The following is a 26,301-nucleotide window of genomic DNA, read 5'->3' as shown; positions in this document are numbered from 1 at the left end:
TTGCATATGTTCATATTGTTTCTTCAAATCAGTGTTCATTCTTAATCGATAGTCAGTCTATATCAAGATTACTCAATAAATCTGAAAATGTCAGAACTTCACTTGAAACACACACAAAAAACTTGATCCTATCTCAACAATTCTGTATTTCGAGGTTTGTACTTAACCCTTATCTACACCATACTTAAACGTCTAAATTTTAACATTATCTGACTGAAATGCTCATTACAATTTTTGACTCGTACTTTGATGTAAAATATCAAACACCAAGGACAATTTAAATTGGATTCGGAATGATTTAGTCATTTAACACGCTTAAATTCAAACTTAGATATAAAATAGTTATCAAAGGTACCAGGATTATAATTTAGTACGCCAGACGCGCGTTTCGTCCACATAAGACTCTTCAGTGACACTCATATCAAAATATTTTAAAGCCAAACAAGTACTAAGTTGAAGAGCAGTGAGGGTCAAAACTCAAAACAAAGTTGTGTCAAATTTTAAAATCTACAACATGTGTCATCAAATGTCACATTTTATTTGTGTTTTGTCAAATATGAAAATGGCCACACAAATGAAACTGCCTAAATATTAAAGCGACACTATCTGTCAAATTTATGTTCACCGATTTAAAGAAAAATTCTGATATTTAATTTATAACAATGTAAAACATTTACAAAAACAAAAAAAGTGTGATAGTAGAAGGTTGATGCATACCGATGCATTATTTTGCCAAAGTAAAATAATGGCCTTAACAACATTTATGTTTGAAAACATACATCTATATTAAATGTGCTTCTTGTCATATATGTTATTGTGTGTATGCTTTTTGTAATACAATATCATTCGAATAAGAAAATCATTGATTAGATGTTCACAAGTAGTTTAGTTGAAAAACAGTTTGTTAGACTTCCGATATAGATACATCTTTGAAACATTCCCAAATACGTGTATGATTGTTATATTCTTGAGTAGTTTTCATAGCAGAGAACAAGGCATACATGCATATATAGACATCAAGAACATGTTAATTTAATTACTACCACTGGGTCGATGCCTCTGCTGGTGGACTATTAGTCCCCGAGGGTATCACCACCCCAGTAGCCAGTACTTCGGTACTGGCATGAAAATACGGATTTTTGTGTTATTAAAATTTGCTGTTACAAAATGATAGAATTTATTTTAAATTAAGGAAGATATCTCCCTCTTGCAAAGCTCTGATTCCTTTCACAGATTTGGCTATACTTTTTGGACCTTTTGGATTACAGCTCTTCATCTTTTATATAAGCTTTGGATTTCAAATATTTTGGCCACGAGCATCACTGAAGAGACATATATTGTCGAAATGCGCATCTGGTGCAAGAAAATTGGTACCGTTAATTTAATTAAGCAAATACGAAATATACCTCAGAACTCATATATAAACTTACTTCTCGCAATGCGTTCAGCTTCGCCTAAAATATATAAAATAAATGTAAAAAAAATCATGTACAACAATTTAAGGAAAACTGGATATTTAAAAAAAAAAAATCCAGAGGGACACTAAAAATTAAGATGTCCATCAAAAACAGCTAAAATATGCCAAATTTGATTTCATTTAAAGTATAAAAAATGCTCAAGAAAAATGAAAGCCTTGAAATACTTGAGAGCAGTATTGTCGCCTTGGAACAAATGTTAACAAGAATAGTGTTATTCACACATATGGTTTTATCTTTCATGTATCAATGAAGAATACGCATAAGAAGGGTGAATAAAAAAAAAACTTAAAAAAAAACAATATTTACTTTAATAATAAATAAACTACAAAAAAGAAGTATTGAACATTTTAAGAACCTTCATTGTTTGATACCGTAAATGAATTCATATTAAGGTTTGGTATTATGTATCCATAACATAATCAATCGCAGTATACAAATACCTTGTTATCTTTAAAAACAATCACTCATCATATCAGCAAGATAAGAATAATGCAAAACACTCATCAGTGATACATTGATATAATTTTTCAAATGATCGGTGAGTTAACATGGATAATATCTAAGTTTAATAATTAAGACTACCGAAGGGTAAATATCTTAAAAACGGGGACAAATGATACCAGAGGAACAGTTAAACTCATAAATTTAAGAACAATTAAAGGACTGTTAAAAATGAAAGAGACAAACAGACAAACAATAGTACACATGACAAAACAAAGAAAATAAAGAATACGCAACACAAACCCCACTAAAACTAAGGTTGATCTCAGGTAATCCCGAAGGGTAAGCAGATCCTGCTCCACATGTGGCACCAGTTGTGTTGGTCATGCTATAACAAATCTGATTAATAGTCTAATTCAGTAGATCATATTCATGAAAGGGAATGTCCGATACAATTTGTGAAACGGTTATTCCATAACGGATAACCAACTCGTGATGGCGTCCATAAAATTTCCGAAGGGATGATCTTAATGTCACCTTTATTTGGAACGTTTTCTTTAAATTATACAAAACCTTTCAGATATAGTGTCTGTGTAAAGCAAAAGTATTAAATCTCGGAAAGGACAATAAATGTTTTTACATTATATCACATTATTTAATACATGAAAGTTGATATATGAGTGTTTCCTTATTTTTCTTCTTCTATGGAGCCAACAAGCCAGAATTGAGATGTGTATCTTTCATTGTCAAAACTGTGTACATATACGAATGTTCTTACTTGCTTCGTCTTCACTCTCATCTTCACTATTAGAAGTACGTCCTGATCTAAAAATGAACGGAACAAATTGAACATTTATACCTTTTAAAAAATAATATATTTTTAAGTATTGTGTACTGAATTATTAATTTGATTTCTTAGATGATTTTTAAAAAAAAGTGCGTACTTCCACCAAATTTGGAACATGTTTACATACATACAAGCTTGTCTTTGATTAAACTGTAATAATTGAAAAAAAGTAAAACCACAAAAATACTGAATTCAGAGGAATATCATATCGGAGAGTCCCTTATCACATTGCAAAATCAAATGACAAAATACATTAATAAAAGAATGGAAAATAGCTGTCGTATTCCTGACTTGGTACAGGCATTTTCAAATGTAGAAAATGGTGGATTTAGCCTGACTTTAAAGCGCTAAACCTCTACATTGTATGCCATTCGCGTCAAATTAAATGATGTTGATAATGATGCTTGAACAAGACAAACAGAAACAATCGGTAAAAATATCAGCAATAAAAATTAAAGTCAAATTCGGTAGATCACATTGGTGAAAATGGAACGGGAAGTTACGACATAAAAAATATATCCGATATCTCTATATAACAAATATCCCATAACGAGGAACCAAATCGTGATGCCGTCTGTACAATTTACGAAGTTATGATTTCAGCTTGCAAAATCGTAACTATGAACTTATAATTAGGTACGTAACGTCACAAAACATTACAAAAGGGAGAAAAATGTTATAAAGTAAAATACGGAAAGTTTATTGTAACGCTATTTGAAAGTCTAATGCGTATTTAGTTTTGGCTTGAATTTGGTTATAAAATATTGTTCCTTTATCACGTTTATGGATCTTTTAATGTCATGTTCTACATCAATTTTATAGAACGGGCAAATTTTAAAAAGCCCTCTACCTTAACGATATGAATGTTTGCTAAGATGGATTTTCCTATATTGCAGCTGTCGGATGTGTTGTCGATAAAGGTGTGTTCTTTCCACTTAACTATTACCGGTGTGTCCGATGTGACTTTTTTTGCAGCCGCAATTTTCACTTTTACACGCCATGTTTGTATTGGCATTTATCAATTGTCCACATTTTGTCTTGAGCTCGGTTACGCTATATATGTATGCACATGTACCACAACGAGAGTTTGTGCATTTCGACACCTTGAACTATATACAAATATGAATTTCGCGGCGAAATATAACGGTCTATGACCACCACGCTTGCAGCCGGTCCTGGTGGTGTTACGGTACGGGTTTTGCTGCTTATAATGTTGTAGGCTGGCTATGCATATTCTGTAGTGTAACATAAACGGACAGACATACAGAGATTTGGTGCATAAAATCATTTTAGTTCCTCAGCTTGATAATCCCCCTCTTGCGTCAATATGGTCCCGACCCTTGTACATGGACAACAAAGCTATACTTCCCATGAAAGGGATTGTAACCGAGTCCAAAGAGCAAAAGACCATTGACTCTGTAGTTTGGCCTTCATTGTATCCATACATAAACCCTATCGATCATGTCTGGGATGCCATTGGCTGAAATCTCAATCGCAGAGACCCATCTTCACAAACTTCTGTCGCATTAGCTTAGAAGTGGCAATTGTTGATGGATGGCTTAGATTTTCTCAACTAAAATTGTGAAGGCTTGTAACGAGTATGATACGTCGGGTTTATAACTGTACCGGAAGAAAGGTTGTTACACCTGCTTATGACTCAAATATTGACATTAGATTTGTCAAACATAACAAATATTATTTGTAGAAAATATAAATGATATTGGGTGATTAATTGTTGTAAAAAAAATAAATCACAGTGAAACTAAATTTCCGTTTCTGATTTTTGTAATTTACACTATTTCTATGAACGTAAATCCGAAATGCATAGAACTGTCATAATTGACCAAAATTAGTTTTGTTGTTTGTTAATGGTATATGCTAGCAAAATTGCAACTTGATTTTTTTTTTCGAGGAATAATTGATTTTTTTAATTGGAAAAATATCGATGCAATACAAATAGGTGGTGCTTAACTTTTGGCGGACTGTATATGTATATTCTAAGAACTATGCATATTATTAACAGCTTTACCTATGTGCATGACACATTCATCTTACTGAATGTATATCAAACTCAGATCCTTGTTATGAAAGTGATACATATGGTGTGGCATTTCCGTTATCCCTTTATTTCCTTGATTTATAAAATGACACGTAGTTCTACATGCAAGCTAAAATGTACAGTTTTTTTTAAAAAAAATCCTGTTTATTCAAAAATACTAAGATGTTGTACACTCTCATATATGCATCGTTCAGTTAAACAAATCTATGATTAAACTCCGTATGACATTACTAAGCTCCAAAAGGCTACTCAAGGACAAATGCAAAACTATTCAAACGAGAAAAGTATAATAATCTGAGTTAAATAACAAATAATGAACGAACAAGAACAGACTCCTGACTTACGGTAGGCACATACAAAATATGAAAGGAGAAGGTCCTGTAAGGATCGATTTTGGCCTCACATTTCAGGTTCATCTGACGGAAAATATTGACCACTGTTTAAACACTTAAGTCTCTATTTCATTTGAATCAATTAGTTGCTGTGAAAGATTTCAACTGCTTAAGTCATTAAAAACGATCTGATTCAAGCTAAAAAAATGACAATTTTACCAAATATGCCACACGATGTCATTTTTGAAGTGGCTGGCTGCATCCGTGTTCATCCTCAACCTTTATTTATGTTATGTATTATCATAAAAAACAACTTACATTTCAATATAAAGGATGAACACGAATGCGGCCACTTTTGTTTTACATGAAAACCGTCTAAAATTTAACTAAAATGCTAGAATTGTAAAGATTTCAGCGTTTATGGTGTTAGTACCCGATATATGTGCGTTGTATTGTCAAAAACAGCCAACATGTATGTACCACAAGCATTCTACTGTTCAATAAATAACTATAAATTTATATTTTAACAATTTTTGTAAAACTGCTTTATTTTGGGGCCAAAAAGGGGTCTTACTGGACCTACTCCTTTCCCATTCAATAACTAAATATTACAACACAAGTTCCTCAGATCAACATCGGACAGAAGATAAAGTAACATAAAAAAAACCCAGACCAAACGAAGCACGGTATTATAACTGGATACCGATTTCGAAGATATATGGTTGTATATATTTTGACAGTATCTAAGTACAGGGATATAGCTTTTTCTGGTTTATACAAACTCACTTCCAGTTGTTTGTAATGTCATATGGATTGCAATGCAATGCACATAATCGTATTGGCGATATCATGTATAAATAAGAATTTTAAGCAAATTTATAAACCAAGATCGTGACATTCGCATATGACTTTCATAAACCAAGGCCCTCTCATCAAACGACATTTTGTTTTACTTATATTGTAAATAAAAGGGGGACAAAAGTTACCAGAGGGACAGTCAAGTTATGCTTTGTCATCATACTTGAATTAAATATTACATATTAAAGGGGAGATAACTCCAAAATAAATGTCAATGCATCCTTTCAATCAAAGTTTATGTTAAATTTGTCAAATCTTGTACAAATCCTAAAACTTATGATTTACCAGTTACAGAAATAACAAATACATGTTATTTTAATAAAATATACACTGGGCGAAACACTCTTAGATGCAGTCTCTGAAGCGCTCCGGACAAACCAGTCTCATAATTCTAAAGATATAGCGAGAAATTTGATAAAAAAAGGTGTCGGTTTCTTAAACGTATGCGACATGGAAAACAGTGTTTGGAGAGATAACTCTTACAAGAAAAGTATCATATTAAACAGAAGCGTGTCCACTATTCGATAATTATACTAAATATCTACACGACATCTCGCAAAAAAAAAAAAAAGAGAAAAAGCGCAAAATAAAAATGGTCAGATTTTGTTATCCACAGAAAATTTAAACACCTTAAAAAGGTGTGGAACTAATTAATATTCTTCCAAATCATTGTCCATTTAGTTATATATTACTTTGTTGTGTTTGTAATAATTGTCAATTTATCAATAGACATTTACGGAAATCATTTATATACTTAGGATAAGACTTAGAATTACGATCACAGTTGACGGAAATACGAAGTCATCTTTCGATTTTATGTTAAATGAAACAAATGAAATACATGCACATAGTTCAACCAAAACAAGATAAAATGCTTATCAAGGTCAAAGTCATATTCTATATAAATATGTCATTACAGGCCATGTGTTCGAATATATTGTTTTGCAAAGCAAACACATTAAAAATAAATGCCAGATGTCGTCCTTCTTTTACACAACTTAACTTATTTTTCCGCAACTGCTTCCTAAACTGCTTAAATACTAAAAATTCGTTCTTTTTCACAATTTACTTTTGTATGACACGTCATGCCTTTATCAAACAGCGACAAAAAGGTTATTTAATAGCTGCTTTAAATGATGAAAACTGTAATTTTCTCAGAAATACGAGAAAGAAAGCAAAGACAAATGGTTTGTTTGTCCACAATGTAAAAAAAAATAACCTAGATTATTATGATCAATTGATTATGCATGTGAGATTTTAAATTACTTCAAAAATTTAGTTAAGCACAAACTGTTGTTGATTGGACAAATATTTAAATCAAAAATACTTACAACATATTTACTGTATACATGGTGAAGAATTGTAGACTTAATTAAATATCTATCCATTTTATATATATATAAAAAACACGTGACGGAATGTTTCCCCGAAAAAGGTTTTTGAGAACCAATCAACAAAAAACGCATGTCATACGTTGTTGGCTGCTTTTTTGATAGGCTAACTCGGAAAAGGTTAAAGTTTTGAAAACGATACTAATCAAAGGGATTCTGAGAATATTATCTGATACATTAAAACGATATGATATCAACAGGTTTTTCTTTGTATGTGAATATTTAGCATATAATATCATGTTTTATATACAGACCCATTAACATAGACTACGTATATACAATCAAATATATTTCATAAAAAGAGTTTGCAAATGATTTTTTTTTTAAATTTGTTGTATTCTAAAAATCAAATATATTCTCCAGTTTTTCGATAAAAAACATATTTTCTTACCATTTACTATATTACATGATATAAAATAACTAAATTTCCAAATATATATGTTAGACTCAGATCGACGTCTGGCATCTTATCGATGTCTGTTCCTCAAATCGACGTCCGTCATCAAATCGATGTCAAAATCTGACGTCACATTCAAAAATCGACATTCAATATTTAGATACTTTTCTCGGCCTTCATATGTATTTCCAAAACCACGTCTGATTGAATGTCTTTATTAGATGCTAAATATCAATGAATAGTAAATAACAGGACTTCATTTACATTTATACATAAACATGTTTTTAAGGTTCTTATGGCAACTTAATTTTCAAATATTTATACATACGTTCCATAAATTTTCAATAACAATGTACCCAACGACATAGAAATCCAAACGACATATAAGAGCATTATTCCGTCTTCCACAATAAACAAAATAAAGAAGTATAGCCAATTGTTTTGAGAGTATTATAGTTCGGACTCTGTTAGATACTTTTCAACACATTTATGAGTATTACACCATGGGTGAATCGTAAACGACATATTTTGGCGTTATGTTTTTATGTTGTGCTGTTGCACCACTATTCTGTTTTTTTTTCAATGGTTTATGTCTGTTATATTTGTTTTCGAAATTGCTTTGATATAAATCATTCAGACCGTTAGTTTTCTAAATTGAATTGTTTTCATTATTTACAGCTTTTAAAGTATATGTTTTTTATCATTGTTGAAAGCCGTACGGTTGTCTAAAATTGCACACATTCACTTTTTTTAAATGCTGGGGGGAAGTTTGAAATAATTCCGCATCTCCTTTTTTATGATATTTTTAAAATCGAAATGATATCACAACATGTTTACATATTAAGTTAAGTGTTAAATAAATTGTAAAACAATTTAATTAAATAGACCTTATTTGTCACACATTATATGTCGAAAGTCACGCTGCTACCGGTTTAGTTTGATATTGTATGTTGCGTCGAAAACGGACGTTGGTTAGAGTAGCTAAGAATTGGACGTCGAATAGATAGGGTAAAATATAGGCGTCGATAATATTGGTCGTCGATTTGGATTTGGATTTTTTTTTAAATGGGACGTCAGATTTGGATGTCGATTTGAGAACCGGATGTCGATTAGGGACTGAGTCTGAGTCTTACATATATAACAGTATGTACTGCATCAACTGTAATTGCCATAGCTTAACTAAACGTACAAAGTAACATCAAGCATTCTTCTTAACAGGTTTATTCATTTTCGGATTCTAGATTTTATTATATGTTAGTCGTTATCTTTGTCGACCTATTTGGAATTTAAATTGGATTATTAACACGTACAATTTTAGTAATGTAGGTGATGATTACACCTCAGATAAACTGAATAAACAGTATGTTTCAATATCAGCCATATGGTGAAATGTAAGTAAAATGCATAAAGTTTTTTTACACTCATAAAGATGAAATTCAACACATGTCCGAGATTGATTATATGCCAACATATATTCATGCATAACTACGTATGAATCATGTGAGAATCGAATATGCCGTTCATGTAATAAATTTGTTTCAACATGGTTTGGGGGAACGCTAACATGCCTGACTAACCTATTTTGTTTAAAAAAAAAGAATATTTACGTGGAAGCTCACTATGTTGAAATTTTGTTAAACATAAATGCAGGGCTATTTAAAGCGTCAAACTGCTAACATGAGGTGCAAAATGTATAATCGTAATAATATAACATGTCATTTGAAAATGGAAAGACCGTTCTAAGTATATCTTATACAAGGTTTGTGTTTCAAAAAAATTATAAAAGACTATACATTTTTTCTAAGAATTCTTCAGATTCAGTGATACCATAAAAAATGAAAAACTGTTTGTACTATTGTAATGAAACTAAATAACGCGTTTCAATATAATTTCAAGAATTATAAACCTGGTACAAGGAATTGATAAAATTTTATATCGATTACACATTTGATTTCTTTGGCAAGATCTTAAATATTAAATACAATTTGACCAAGGTAATTACATAACAGTTTCGTGGAGACTGGACGTGATTAAGACGTGGAGAAGGAGAACAGCAAACGGACGCATGCCAAATTATGAGAAGAGCTTAATACAACAATGTATCTTTTTTTTATTTCAATTTTTTTATGTCATATATGATACTCTCGAACTACATAAAAATACGAAGATTCAATGTTGATTTAGTGCACATATAACATTTAAAAATGTGCGCTGTTGTTGGCTCCCCCTCTTGAGTGTGAATAACATATACATAACATCATATGATATTCATAAACTCACCACTCGGTTATAAGAATACGAAACTTTTCTTTCTGAACATTATATCACTGATGAGAAACCTTAAAATCAATAAAACATATACAAGTAATATGATGGAAAACATAACTACTTACCTGTAGAGCACGAATATAGTCTGACAATATGCACATGTATTTGTCACCAACACTTTACTTTTAAATAAGATTCAGTGAGTCATAAGGGGTTCTTTTATAGCTTACTATGGGTTAAGGTGCTTTTCATTGTCGAAGTTTTGAATGTTTACGAAAGTTGGTTCATTTTTTGTCCTACGTTCTTACAAAAACAAAATTTGTAATCGTGTAACACAAACATTTTTTTAAACGAGTAAGGAATATTTCTACATGCGTTAAACCTAGTAGTTTGTGGATTTCGCAGTATCTTTTGATATTCGCTTCGTGATCTGCTTACCCGTTCGATCTTGAATTTATCATACAAATTCCTTTTGGAATGTGTGGCATCCCTACACAAGCTTCTAGCATAATGTAACGTTTTCATTCATCGCTGTTAACTATATTACTTTTCTTCGTCCTGATTTACCTGTCATAAATATGACATGATTTTACTTGTTTCGCCGATCAGCAAAATAAAAATGTAGCCACAATAATTTTACAACAATAAGATTTAAAAGTTCGTGTTTTTATTGGTGAAATTTGATACACTAGTATTACTGTAATTATGAATTGATGATAATCCAATTCATACAGATAGGGAAATATGTATTTTATCGATTTCACATCGTGCGACAAGGGTAAATATGGAGGAGATTGTGTCTGTCTTTGCTAGATCGTGACAAAAAATATGAAGTATACGCAAGATAGATAATATATTCGTACATTTGACTGATGAAGTCATTATATTTTTTTTCAACAAATCCGTATATTGGTCTTTATGTCTAGGTGTAGTATGATGATACTTTAACTATGACATCAACCTCAATCAGACAGCCCATTTACATATTTATTTCTGAAGGCATTATTAATGCTGAAGAATTGAAAATGCCTAAATCATCTTGCAACAAAGAATAGAAGTATTTTACAATTTGTTTATATGAATTGAACACGCATCTTCAAATGTTCGTTATTTATCTTGTAATATTAAGTTCATTCAAAAATATTTTACATTTATTTATACATAAATGTTTTGCAATTTGTTAAAATGAAATATGCAAATCATCTTTAAAATGATCTTTTTTTTTTATATGTATTAAGTTTATTCAACATAATTGTTCATCTTTTATTCATATGTTGAGACTACACACTTGAATATCAAAAGTATGGGTTACATCAGTCAAAACAAAACAAAAAAATGTCTTGAAGTCAAGAAGTTCAAAAGTCAAGGGTTACTGCGATAGTTGACATGGCGTTGTCAGTTTGTTTTAGATTTATGAGTTTGAGTGTCCCTTTGGTATCTTTCGTCCCTCTTTTTGACCCTATACAAAGATATTTTAAATTTAGCTACATTTTGTTAATCCTATTAACTTGCACTTTTCAAACTATCATAAGAACAATGATTCTGTAATGCATTTTTAAGAATTTTTCAATATATTTTAATACTGGAAAATATTTAACTTTCATGCGCATCTCTTATTCGTGAAAAAAATGTGCTGTTCGGCCACTCGCTGAACAGTTTTCTCTATTTGAATACTTCGATTACTTATTTTATAATTATTTGGAAGTATATTTTGAAAAAAATGTATACATAGATAGAAGATTTATGCTGATTTTTTAAAATTCAAAAAACTTTCAATTACCAGTTTATTGCTTTATTAAAGCTGGAAACACGTAGTTTGTTCTATAATATTTTGAAAATAACAATCTAGAAAAAACAAATACTCTTGTTGTTATTATTAGTAGTAGACTTGTTATTATTTGTACTATCATCATTTAAAAGTACAAGTATTGTACGTACATGTACTATATCAACAATAGGTGTTTAAATATAACACTTGTTAGTATTGTGTTGTTAAAAAATGTATTTACAAAATAAATCATTCTTGTTTTTAGAAAATCGAAAATAGTATTAAAATGGGAAAATATTATATAATTGTCGATACAAGTCCAATTTTACTTCATACCAATGATTGTTTTTCGAACATTTCAAATTGATTCGCCATGTGTATATTCTTTAGTTTTCATATCAAGATAGGCATATCTATATAAAGAGATTGTATATCACATATATACAATATTTGTTTGGCTTTTTAACTATTTTGATTTGAGCGTCACTGATGAGTCTTATGTAGACGAAACGCGCGTCTGGCGTATAAAATTATAATCCTGGTACTTTTGATAACTATATACATCGGACGTACTTATGAATATAATTATTTTTGTGACTGTATCTTACATTAATTTGTAGGATCCTTTACTATAGATAATTTAGCTGATCTGTAACAATAACATCTTCATGCCTTATATATCATGTACTGTAGTACGCCGCTAGATTAAAACTGACGTGGAAAGGTAACACATGCCCACCGAAAGCTGTTTTTGTGAGAGCCCAGGTGGTCGTGTGGTCTAGCGGGACGGCTGCAGTGCAGGCGATTTGGTGTCACGATATCACAGTAGCATGGGTTCGAATCCCGGCGAGGGAAGAACCAAAAATTTGCGAAAGCAAATTTACAGATCTAACATTGTTGGGTTGATGTTTAGACGAGTTGTATATACATTATGTACACAGCCATGTATCACCATCATTGATGGCGATCCGATGGAAACATCTGTTGTAGGGTTGTCACTGACTCAGACGTACTTATGAATATAATTATTTTCTGTGACTGTATCTTACATTAATTTGTAGGATCCTTTACCATAGATAATTTAGCTGATCTGTAACATTAACATCTTCATGCCTTATATATCATGTACTGTAGTACGCCGCTAGATTAAAACTGACGTGGAAAGGTAAGACATGCCCACCGGAAGCTCTTTTTTGGAGAGCCCAGGTGGTCGTGTGGTCTAGCGGGACGACGGCAGTGCAGGCGATTTGGTGTCACGATATCACAGTAGCATGGGTTCGAATCCCGGCGAGGGAAGAACCAAAAATTTGCTTTCACAGATCTAACATTGTTGGGTTGATGTTTAGACGAGTTGTATATATATTTTTAGACGAGTTGTATATATATATATATATATATATATATATATATATATATATATAAAAACGCCTAAAAAGTGTACATAACAACACCAATAACATAAAAAGGAACTATAAATGTAATTATTTATAAATATTTCGGATAACAGATATCCTTCATCAGTATATATGATTGCGTTGTTGAATGAATCAATTATCAGTCTACTTAGATTAAGCTGTTACAATCTTGAAGTTTATACAATAAAAAAGGTCAAACCGAACATCAGGTAAGACGCTTGCACAGTTCTTATAAAATTATAATCCCGGTACTTTTGATAACTACTTAAAATTTGTTAAACACGACATAGGTTATTTGACTAATTACATCAGAGAGTTCAAATATATGCTTTAAATTAAAAATAATAATGTGCGATATAAACCAGCACAACTCCAAAGCTTTAACGGTATCGATAATTATGATGTTACAAGACAGATTGTGTCAATAAGAATTTCAAATAAACAGCACTGAACGGTCTAAATATGTATATATTTCAGATTTGACAACGGTAGTATAGTTACATTAGAGTTTGCTATGTTTAAAACCAACGGCCGTTAAAATATAATAATAAATTTTGACTAAAGTAAACTAGTTGAACGTGGCTTGGTACTTATACATCCCTCAAAAAATTAAGCAATATAAATTGTTATATTCAACAGATTTATTTTAGAGATGAGTAAGGTAAAGAAATAGAAACAGAGACTGTAATAATAAGTAATATAACCCAGATGTGAAGCACGGCATGGTGTCGAACTACATCTTTTCATTTATCCCATTTGGTGCCAAAGTTGTTAATTTTCTTATCCAGAATCTTTCCCGAGTAAGTCTATCCTCCCTAGACCAAGCAGAGTTGTGGTCAATGATAGTAATGGTCAGTCGATTGAGATCTGCCTTAGTGTGGCCAGGGGATCTCAAATGTCGACTAAGAGGGAGGTCTGGCTTGCATTGATAGTCGCTACGATGGCCGTTCATTCGTTTGTGAAACGGCTGTTCTGACTCGCCAACATACTGTTTACCACATTTACACTGTAGGAGATACACAACATTTGTAGTCTTGCAATTAACATTGCAAAATATGGTGTATTCTGTACCACTGGAGTGACTGTTAAAAGTCTGGGTAATCAGTATTTGTTTGCAAGTCAGACATCGTTTGTTTCCACAACCCTTACAAGAGCCCACTGCCGTAGAGCCTGCTTGAGAGGATAACTCAGCTCTCACCAGCAAGTCTTTAAGGCTTTTGGGCCTACGGAAAGCCAGTACAGGTGGCTCGGGAAAGATCCTGGATAGTTTAGGATGTTTTTCAATATCTTTCCAACTTTCACGGATAAGGTGAGATAAGTTGTCAATTTTTGGATTGTAAGTCAACACAAAAGGCACCCTCTTGTTGACCTTTTTGACTTTATATTGTAAAAGTTCATCTCGGCTGATGTTGCTAGCACGAGAAAAACCTTTATCAATGTCTTTCCTTTTGTAGCCCCGATGTTTTAGGTGACCGCGAAGTTCTTGTAGTCGTTTTTTTGCAACATCGTTGGTGGAGCAAATTCTTTTTATTCGTATGGCCTGGCTGTAGGGAATGCTCTTGGTGCAATGTTTAGGGTGACAACTTAAAGGAGACAGATATTGATGTTTGTCTGTGGGCTTGCAATACAAATCTGTAAATATGTTTCCATCCCTCACTTGCGTTGTAGTGTCAAGAAATGTGATCTTAGAGTCAGAGATTTCATATGAGAATTTTATTGAGGGATGGGCATCGTTGGCATGTTGAATAAACAAATTTAGTTCTTGTTCAGTATTATCCCACTTCATGTCAATATCGTCAATAAATCGGAACCAAGAGATGGGTTGATAAAGAAAAGAATTAAGAATTCTCTGTTCTAATTTCCCCATAAAAATATTGGCATAAGACGGGGCCATCTTTGTTCCCATTGCTGTTCCATTAACTTGGAGAAAGTGTTCACCATTGAATGTGAAGTTATTACATTTTAATACCAAAGTAAGGAGCTGGATGAGACATTCAGTTGGTGGATGTAAGGTGTTACGAGAATTCCAGCTTTCCCTACAGGCTTCAATACCATCGTCATGGGGGATGTTAGTATAGAGGGAGGTAACATCAAGCGAGACAAGGATCGTTTCAGATGGGAGAGGGTTCAAAGATTCCATTTTTTTAATATAATGTGTTGTGTCTTGAATATATGATGGTAAATTTTCTACATGTGGTCTGAGATGAAAGTCAATAAATTCTGATATTTTCTCTGTAGGGTGGTCATTGGCGGAAACAATTGGTCTACCTGGATTATTGACTTTATGTATTTTGGGCAGAAGATAGAAACGCCCCGGCTTTGATTTTTCAGGTTTTAGATATTTAAATGTGTTTTCATCAATATGTCCCTATTCACACATGTTTTTCAGGTTTGTGGTGATCTCTTTGTTAAATTGAGGAGTAGGGTCAGAGTCTAATTTCTTATAAAATCTCTCATCAGAGAGTTGACGTTCTGCTTCTTGAATGTAGTCACATGTGTCCATGACGACAACAGCGCTCCCTTTATCTGCTGGTTTTATTATAATGTCGTCTCTGTTTTTAAGTAACCGCACAGCTTCGTTTTCTTCAGAAGATAAATTGTTGAATGTTTGGGACGTAGCATAAAAAAATGGAATCTTTGAACCCTCTCCCACCTGAAACGATCCTTGTCTCGCTTGATGTTACCTCCCTCTATACTAACATCCCCCATGACGATGGTATTGAAGCCTGTAGGGAAGTCTGGAATTCTCGTAACACCTTACATCCACCAACTGAATGTCTCATCCAGCTCCTTACTTTGGTATTAAAATGTAATAACTTCACATTCAATGGTGAACACTTTCTCCAAGTTAATGGAACAGCAATGGGAACAAAGATGGCCCCGTCTTATGCCAATATTTTTATGGGGAAATTAGAACAGAGAATTCTAAATTCTTTTCTTTATCAACCCATCTCTTGGTTCCGATTTATTGACGATATTGACATGAAGTGGGATAATACTGAACAAGAACTAAATTTGTTTATTCAACATTCCAACGATGCCCATCCCTCAATAAAATTCACATATGAAATCTCTGACTCTAAGATCACATTTCTTGACACTACAACGCAAGTGAGGGATGGAAACATATTTACAGATTTGTATTACAAGCCCACAGACAAATATCAATATCTGTCTCCTTTAAGTTGTCACCCTAAACATTGCACCAAGAGCATTCCAAACAGCCAGGCCATACGAATAAAAAGAATTTGCTCCACCAACGATGTTGCAAAAAAACGACTACAAGAACTTCGCGGTCACCTAAAACATCGGGGCTACAAAAGGAAAGACATTGATAAAGGTTTTTCTCGTGCTAGCAACATCAGCCGAGATGAACTTTTACAATATAAAGTCAAAAAGGTCAACAAGAGGGTGCCTTTTGTGTTGACTTACCATCCAAAATTTGACAACTTATCTCACCTTATCCGTGAAAGTTGGAAAGATATTGAAAAACATCCTAAACTATCCAGGATCTTTCCCGAGCCACCTGTACTGGCTTTCCGTAGGCCCAAAAGTATGGAACGCCGGAACTGTCTTATAGTGTAAATATTTAATGTGTTCTGTCGCTTTGCCGTTACGTCCTGTCATTTCTTTTCTATGTTATGTGCAGATGCCTTTATATCCTGACACGGCATCTCTGTGTTATGTCAAATTATTAATTCGTTTGGTCAAACAATTGTATGATATGTCATTGCTAAACTTTGTTGTGTAAAATATGCATTACATTATGCTTTAAGTACTATATATTCTGTGAATACTTCGGAACTTTATGATCAACCACCTTTACATTCTCTCATATTTTATCTATGTTGTGTCTATTCTTCTTTTACGCAAGTCAGTTAATAATTGCGTCCTGTCTCAAGTGTTATTGTTATGTCAAATGGTCTAAACGTTTTGTTTTTATTCACCTTTGTTCTATGTAAATCTCATGATATTATAGTCTTTTGGCGTTATGTTGCGTTTATACATATGTATATCCAGTGAAAAACATAATACATAATGGTATAATTCATATGCGTTTTGCCGTACAGTTGATACTCTCTGTGAGCATTCATTACGTCATGTGCGAATGCCTTTTACATGATGTGTAAACAACTAATACGTTTTGTGCAAACCTCGTTTACCTTATGTGCATACATCGTTCACCCTATGTGCAAACATCGTTGACCTTATGTGCAAACACCTATTACGTTATGTGCAAATACCTATTAAGTTATGTATAAAAACTACATCGTTATGTGCAAACACTATTACGTTATGCGCAAATACCGTTTACATCATGTGCAAACACCGATTACGCTATGTGCAAATGCCTATTACATTATGTCCAAACATCTATTACGTTAGGTGCAAACACCTATAACGTTATGTCCAATCACCAATTACGTTATGTGCAAACACCTATTACGTTATGGTAAACGCTTTTTTGACACAGATTAATACAAAACGCATCAGTGATATACACTTTGAAAATTAAGACAATTGTAAGTTCTAGCTTTCTAAAAAGCTCTGAACTACTTCGCTGTATTCTGTTTCAAGCTAATATCCATTGGATGCTGAAAGTGAACTAAAGGTTATATGTGAGCATAGGGTTGTTGATTTAGTATTGGAAATGTAGTGTTTTTATATATTAATTGATATAAAAATGTTTTATAAATATTTCGATTTTTGTTATACATCCCGGCATTCTTTTTATATTTTGTTCACTTTACTTGTTGAAAATTTAAATATTTACAAATATTTAGACACGATTCTCGAGATGTGTCTCTCTGGAGGTGTGCCTAAATTGACAAAAGTCATGAAATACATTTAATGCATTTTTGAAAACATTGTACAGGAACATTTTAAGCAAACAAATCGTACGACGTTACGCACGATGTTCGTACCGTTTGCGTTTTTGTATGTTTTGTGAATAAAAATGCGCTGCAGGTGCAAAAATAACGTATTTTAAGTAAAACAAAGATATCATTGTGCTGGATATAAATATCCTTTTTCAATTATGTCCAATAAAACATGATAAAGCGCATTTCTTCGTGTTGTTGTGCATTTGATTCTGGATTTTGGAAAAATAATGGGCTGTCCCGGGTAATATTTGATGACGAAAAATGAAGAATAAGCCTTCTTTTCAACTTTTTTCGCCGATTTTTATTATTTCGTTTGTTGCCGCGAATTGCCATGAAATGACAACCCACTATGATATATTTTTTTTACGGCTAATGGCGTCTTATTCTGTTACGCCATGCAAATCTGCAAAGTTTCCTAGTGTGCCATCTCCATTAATTTTCGAAACTACTTTAACGAAAACAGTTAAAAAATACGGATACATGATGTCATCAGGTGAGAAAATGGTATAGCTAGTTTAATGCTATTTTTTGGTAATTAATTAATTTCAAAGGCAAAATCGATCAAACACAAAAACAAAAAAGATCCTACATTTTTTAATTTGGTGAATAAAATGTCCAAAAACGTTGCGTCCAGTCGAAATAAACGAAAATAATGATTAGTTTTGCACTTTATAGTCGACAATCAAAGTCTTATATAGACATGTTATTTTCTAATATTTTCAAAATATCTATATTGATCTCCATAGCTTAGAACTGTCCGAGAAAATAATGTTTGAAAATTGGTGACTAGATGTCGCACGCATTAAATTTCTTACGGCGGCAACCTGACGTCGTTTTGAATAGCCAAAGCAACAAAAAACGCAGTGCCATAAAAACACAGAGAACAAGCGCACAACTTAGTCGATTGTCGGTGCATATATTGTTCTACATATATAGAGAGATACTTTTTAAACCACGATTTGAGTTATCTATATGTTACTGATTTTTCTGATTATTTTTATCATTCTATGATATTGATAAGTGTTGCCCTCGACCCGGAACAGATTGAATGTTTTATTTTTTCTCGCAAATTTTATATTAAGTGCAGCACTTGCAAGTTTAAACGAGTAAAACTTGGGTGCGTAATTGTACGAGCATTTTTTCCCCGTTTCTATCTTATAGCACTAAAGAGTCTTCTTTAAAATGTACGGACGAAGAATGTTTCGGATGATGCTCCCAATGTTTCTTTGAAAGGATACGAATATATATTTCTGTAAAATTTAAGAAAAAACTTACACTTGTCAGAAAATACACTAAACCGGGCAACATGTTGAATTACTTTAGAGAACTTTAAGACAAATTCGCTGGAAATCAGACGGAGTAGAAAGTTTGCCTGATATTTCATGCATTATCACTTTATATTATCGGTTCAGTATAAGTCACGAAATTGTTTTTGAATGTTACTAAACCGACATTAGTTTCCAACACGAATATGAAATTTTTATCCGAAATTATTCTTCGAAACTTCGTGAAAGGGACATAAGGACGCAGCCGGGGGCTTTTTCAAGTAGACATTATCTTTTATTGTGGGAACGAAATAATACAATCTGCGGTAGATTTTTTTAAATATTGCGGAAAACATTTGAACGACACTAAGTTACTGTATTGTAAGCGCCGAATCGGGAGTATAGATCGTGACACAATATCTTTTAAATCGTTTCTAATATTTAAAATCTCTATCAAGTCTTTTTTCTTCTTTGGATGATGCTTATTTGACAGTTACGTATCTGTCATGTTATTCTTGTGAAAACTATTTGTTTGGTACTTACAAAGACTGCATAAATAATTCCATTTGAAGTATAACGCCCCCATACCGACAATTGTCGAGAAAAACTGAAGCCGTAATTTGGGGTCCCGCAGAAGAGGTGGTATGATTACCAATGAGACAATTAACTCTCCACAAGAGACCAAAATAACACAGACATTAATAATTATAGGTCACCGTACGGACTTCAACAATGAGTAAAGTCCATGCTGCATAGTCAGCTATAAAAGGCCCCGCAATGACAATGTAAAACAATTAAAACGGGAAAACTAAGAGCCGTATTTTATTTAAAAGGAACGAAATACAAATATGTAACACATAAACAACCGACAACCACTGAATTACGGGCTCCTGTCTACATGGACAAGGGACAGGCACATACATACATAGTGTGGCGGGGTTAAACATGTTAGCGGGATCCCAACCACCCCTTAACTAGACAGGTACATTAACTTTATTTATTCTAGAAGTATTTTTGTAGCGTCTAAACCATGAAAAACGTTATATTTTAACGATAACGTATGTTACGCTTATAGGCACGAGCATCGCTCGTAACGTCTACATATTGCAGATTAGCAATGCAAGTAAAAACGTATTAATGATTGATATTGTATTTTTTTAAATTTCAGTGAGTATTTTATGCATAATAAAACGACCATAAATTAATAACATTTGGTCTGAAATGTAATACACACAGTTAATTTTCCGGCATTTGATGTCCTCAGAAGAGAACAGTCTGTAAATATTTATTACATTTAAGCCAATAGTTGTTGCTGAATTTCAGCCACATCATGAAGCAACCAAACATAGTTTATATGTGAAAAGTAATTATTTCAAGATGGCGTGTATATCGACGGAAACTAAAAGCTATGCCCTGTTATTCGAAGCAAAAAAAGCTACATGCAAAAAAACAAAATGCAATCTCATGTCTTTACGGAAAATGTGAACGGAAAATAAGTTGATATAAAAAAGAGAAGACGTGGTATGACTGCCAATGAGACTACTTTCCACAAGAGACAAAAATGACACAGGAATTTACAATTTTAAGTCACCGTACGACCTTCAACATTGAGCAAAGTCCATACAACATAGTCAACAATAAAAGGCCCCGAAAAGAATATGTAAAACAATTCAAACGAGAGCACTAACGGCCTTATATATGTTCTTTTCAATCTGCACCAAGCGGGTCATTTCATAGGTCGCCATATCTTGCATACATAATTATAACATATGGGTTTGAAAGGCGCCAAATTACATTTATGAATTAAAGACTTTTGACAAGGTCAACACATTATATATGCGTCTATTTAGATTATATTGACTGAGGACGCAGATATTTTCTCGCCACCTCTTATCTTGTATTTTTTTAATTAGCAGGGAGTTTTGACAAAACTGAGTCCCGAGCCCCCTCTTAATCAAACTGTTTATAGAACCAACTAACTCAGCTCCATCATTTTCAAACATTCTGGTTCTGGTTATTGATTGACAAATCAAAAAGAGAAAAATAATAGTTTTTTTTTAACAAATTAATAATATGAAAATTTCGTTTAATTTCGTTAGAAACATAAACAAAGTAAAAACATCTTTAATATTTTGACACACGTACAGAAAAGTGTGTTACCGCATGCGGAGGAATATCTCAAGAACGTTTGCGATATCCCATGCAGAGTTATCTGTCTTTGTTCATTCTCTGCATGGGACATTGAATGTTTTGCTGAAAAATATGAATCCCCACTCAAATGCAATCTATTAGAAAAATCGAAATATTACAGAAGAGTGTCCACCATGCACTTGCACAGCACTATAATTAATATAGTGCAATAGAATGATATACAAATGGATGAAAATTATATATACATGTAACTGTAATTTATAAGTATCAAAATATTGTATAACAAAAAAACAGAGTTTACTAATTTGTATCACTTCTACGATGAGGGTGAATTTATCATCCACGCACAGAAAAAAAATGTCTGTACTTTAACGTCACTTTCAGATAACGAGATGTGATTTTGTTTTCTGAGACAAGTGCTTGTGACCGTCCACAAGAACTTGCGGTCATCCGATGTTCAGTATTTCAGTACTTTGATTCATATCTTTAACATAAAGATGTTCTCAAATGGTAATAAAACATAACAAGGGTTTTATATTTTTTACAAATGTCTTATTGTCCTTATATTATCGTGATTCATTTTAAGAACTCAAATCGTATCAATGACATACTGCACATTTAAAGATTTTTGAAACTGGGAATTAGCTGGCAATTGTTTCATGGCGCTTTAAACGGATGAACAAGAGGGTTCCGAAATTCCAATATACAAATCATGACAAGTGAACTTTCTTAAGTTATAATCAGTAGCATGAAAATTACAAAAGAATTTTAGACTTCCTGTTCGTGTTAAAGTCTGTCACAGTTTTCTTTTCGTTATATTGGTGATTTTTGTTTAAAGAATTCTAAATATGTTACATCGATTTCAAGGCGAACACGATTGCACCAATTCAAGATTGTTTCCGCACTTTGAGGATAATTTGGATTGAATCATATAAACTTCATGCCTCGCTAGCCATTTATAAAAAAACGTCTTGCTTTAACAGTAGCCGAGAAAAGGGGGACCGATATATCTAAAAATTCGTAAGGGTTCAGCGGAACCCAGTGTCTCGACTACTTTTACTGTTCATCGCAGACTCAACAAAAATGAGGAAAAAAGTCTATAAAAATACTCCTTTTGTTACGATCTTTGATTGTAAGAAGCTTCTGTCCAGGTTTGTTAAAAATACAGGCTAGTTTATGAATCTAATAAATGTTTTAAAAAAATGAACTTCAGACTGGAATGCCATTCATAAGTAAAACACAGGTACAAAATCATAATAAAATTTCCTTATAGATACTAGCTTTTGATCACAAACCAGCTTCTATCCAAGTTTGGTACAAATCCAAAAGAGTATAAGAAAGTTATTAAAATTCTAAAAAAATAACATTATAACCACAGAGTGAATATGTTGTTTCACAGAGTGAATGTAATATTTTCTGGCAGAAAATTTTAGTTTATTTATAAGTAAAATACGGAAAAATGGAATTTTATTTTTTACAAATTTTAATTCTGGATACTACATGTAGCTTATGATCATAAACAAGCTTTTGTCCAAGTTTTGTAGAAATCCAGTATAGTTTAAGAAAGTTATTACAATTTCAAGAACTTTAACCGCAGAGTGAATATTTGTGGACGCCGCCGCACACGATAATGACGACACCAACGACGACGGAATGTAGGATCGCTAAGTCTCGCTTTTTCGACTAAAGTCGAAGGCTCGACAAAAATGGCAATACTTAACGGAAACTGTCAAAACATATTTTAGATTGATAAAATTTAGATCTAATAGAATGTATTTGTATGAAATTTTATATTTTTTAAAATAAGATTTGTCAGAATAATGATGTGCAGCCTAGCAAATTCCTTTTATGAACATATGGCTTAATTGTGTATTTGGCTATATTTATCGAACCATTCGAGTTCATAACTAAACGCATCGAAGATTACCGTTTATACCGTATATCCAGTAATAATATTGAATTTAATAATATGACTCTCCGTTCGGAAAATAAGTTTATGTTTCAAATTTATACGACGATATTCGTTGAAATATTGAACACAAAAATATATTCATATCAACAACTGTGGAATAATGTATTAAACTAAATGTACTTTGTCGGTAAACGTAAAATTTATTTGTGCGAGCTTTATAAACAGGACGAAAAGCGAGGCTTGCCGAATTTTCTCCTGTTTCGCAGCGAGAACTAATACATTTTTTATTTACGACAATGAACATATATTGTTTACAATTTACACCTGGTATTTGAGAATAAGTTGTTAAATCTTAACCATTGTCTCTGATTTTTTACAACTATTGAAACGTGGATTCGAAGAAAACCCCAAAATACTAATACCAGAAAGAAATCCATATTACCGATTGATCAACATGCAAGCGGGTAGCAGGAAAATTTATTTGTATTTGTACAAAGTTAGCAAAGCAAAATAATGTTGTTTAGCTGTTATTTGTATACAACTAGCTAATAGCAGGATAAAAGCGAATTACTTAACTGTAACAATTTTTTTTTAAACTGGGGAAAGACAGCAGGATAAAAGCGAATTACTTAACTGTAACAATTTTTTTTTAAACTGGGGAAAAAACTTAATGGGTTAATTTGTTTTTTTAGATTAGCTGATAATGCTATATGGGTTTTTGTTAAAAGCCATAAGGGGATCTATTGTTATTTATTTCTTTGTCAGTTTGGTCTTTCATGGAGAATTTTCTCATTGGCATGCATACCACATCTTTTTTTTATAGATAGTCAGTATTTTCTGAAATTCAAAGGGAAAATTATGCTATGATGAACATGTTAGCAACGAAATTATTTATTCATTCTTATAGACAACAAAAGAAACTATATACACATCACTTATAAAACAAAGAATAGAAGAAAACAATAACAATTTACTAGATAATGTGGTTTTATTGTATCGTTCTTGATGACACGATTCGAAAAGTTACTAGACCAAATACGGATAAATGAAAGTCATTATCTGGAGTTTCAAGTTGAGGGATTTAATTTCGAGTACGGCCAGTGAAGGTGAAAAAGGCTGATAACCCTTTCATCCAGAATAATATATGTATGCGTCATGTTTGTGGATTACAGGATAAGGCAGTTTTTAATATGAAAAAAATAGAAAATGCAGCTTTTTGTTAAACCCGTCTACCTGCCTGATCCAAAATCGGATCAAATTTTTCCAACATCCCTGTGAGTTTAAAAATATTTTTTTTTTCAGAAAACAGGGCCAGGTCACCTGACCATCCCTTTACAGGACATCCACCCTTTCAACATGCCTTGTCAGGGACGGAGGAAATAATAAGTCTTAGGAAGGTTAATCAGAATAATATTCACAACTGTTATAAAGGAAATGAACGAAAATAAAATCTTAAACATTTTGTAGGATTCCTTTGCTGCTACGTGAATCGTGGGAGACGTCATTACATTTGTAGCATTAATCTAGTTCATATGAAAACCATACTGAGAGGGTAATAACAAATCATCCTGGTCTCTTTTGTAGAGTTGTCACATTGTCATTCGTACCACATCTTCTATTTTATATCGTTGTGTTCCTTTCAGTTGCATCTCTTGGAAACTTAAAGTCGTGTCTGTATATTTGTTAACATTTTCCACAAGTAAAGTGAACAAATTTTCACATAAAATTAAGTATCGAAATGGGGAATGTGACAAAGAGAACACAACCCGACCATAGAAAAAACAACAGCATGGATGCATAATGCACACTTTTAAAGTGGAGCAAAATAATTTCCCATAAAACTAGATACATTGTATGTATATAGCAGTTTTACATCAATCAATATAATTATAAAAATCCACAGTTTGTATTAAGAAAGGTAAATATTTTAATTTTCTTCATTTTCAAAATGCATGTCACTGATGCGTTTTGTTTTTAAATCTGTGTCAAAAAAACGTTTACCAGAACGTAATAGGTGTTTGCACATAACGTAATTGGTGTTTGGACATAACGTTATAGGTGTTTGCACAGAACGTAATGGATGTTTGGACATAATGTAATGGGCATTTGCACATAACTTCCATGGTGTTTGCACATAATGTGAGCGGTATTTGCACATAAAGTAATAGTGTTTGCACATAATGATGTAGTTTTTATACATAACTTAATAGGTATTTGCACATAACGTAATAGGTGTTTGCACATAAGGTCAACGATGTTTGCACATAGGGTGAACGATGTATGCACATAAGGTAAACGAGGTTTGCACAAAACGTATTAGTTGTTTACACATCATGTAAAAGGCATTTGCACATGACGTAATGAATGCTCACAGAGAGTATCAACTGTACGGCAAAACGCATATGCATTATACCATGATGTATTATGTTTTTCACTGGAAATACATATGTATAAACGCAACATAACGCCAAAAGACTATAATATCATGAGATTTACATAGAACAAAGGTGAATAAAAACAAAACGTTTAGACCATTTGACATAACAATAAGACTTGAGACAGGACGCAATTATTAACTGACTTACGTAAAAAAAGAATAGACACAACATAGATAAAATATGAGAGAATGTAAAGGTGGTTGATCATTGCAAGACTACAAATGTTGTGTATCTCCTACAGTGTAAATGTGGTAAACAGTATGTTGGCGAGTCAGAACAGCCGTTTCACAAACGAATGAACGGCCATCGTAGCGACTATCAATGCAAGCCAGACCTCCCTCTTAGTCGACATTTGAGATCCCCTGGCCACACTAAGGCAGATCTCAATCGACTGACCA

General features: G+C 32.7%; 1 protein-coding gene across 1 annotated transcript in view; it reads right to left on the bottom strand.

Moving 5' to 3' along the window:
- Positions 1-26,301, bottom strand: part of LOC143050755 (caspase-1-A-like) — a 53,997-nt gene that overhangs the window by 5,947 nt on the left and 21,749 nt on the right. Inside the window, exons 3-4 of the mRNA XM_076223874.1 lie at positions 2,698-2,744; positions 1,431-1,454 (exon numbers count right to left, since the gene is read on the bottom strand). Coding sequence (XP_076079989.1) covers positions 1,431-1,454; positions 2,698-2,744 — 71 coding nt within the window. The remainder of the gene's footprint in view (positions 1-1,430; positions 1,455-2,697; positions 2,745-26,301) is intronic.

The sequence above is a fragment of the Mytilus galloprovincialis genome, chromosome 11 (assembly GCF_965363235.1).
Source record: "Mytilus galloprovincialis chromosome 11, xbMytGall1.hap1.1, whole genome shotgun sequence".
Classification (NCBI taxonomy): domain Eukaryota; kingdom Metazoa; phylum Mollusca; class Bivalvia; order Mytilida; family Mytilidae; genus Mytilus; species Mytilus galloprovincialis.
This window is presented reverse-complemented; position numbering and strand designations above follow the sequence as displayed.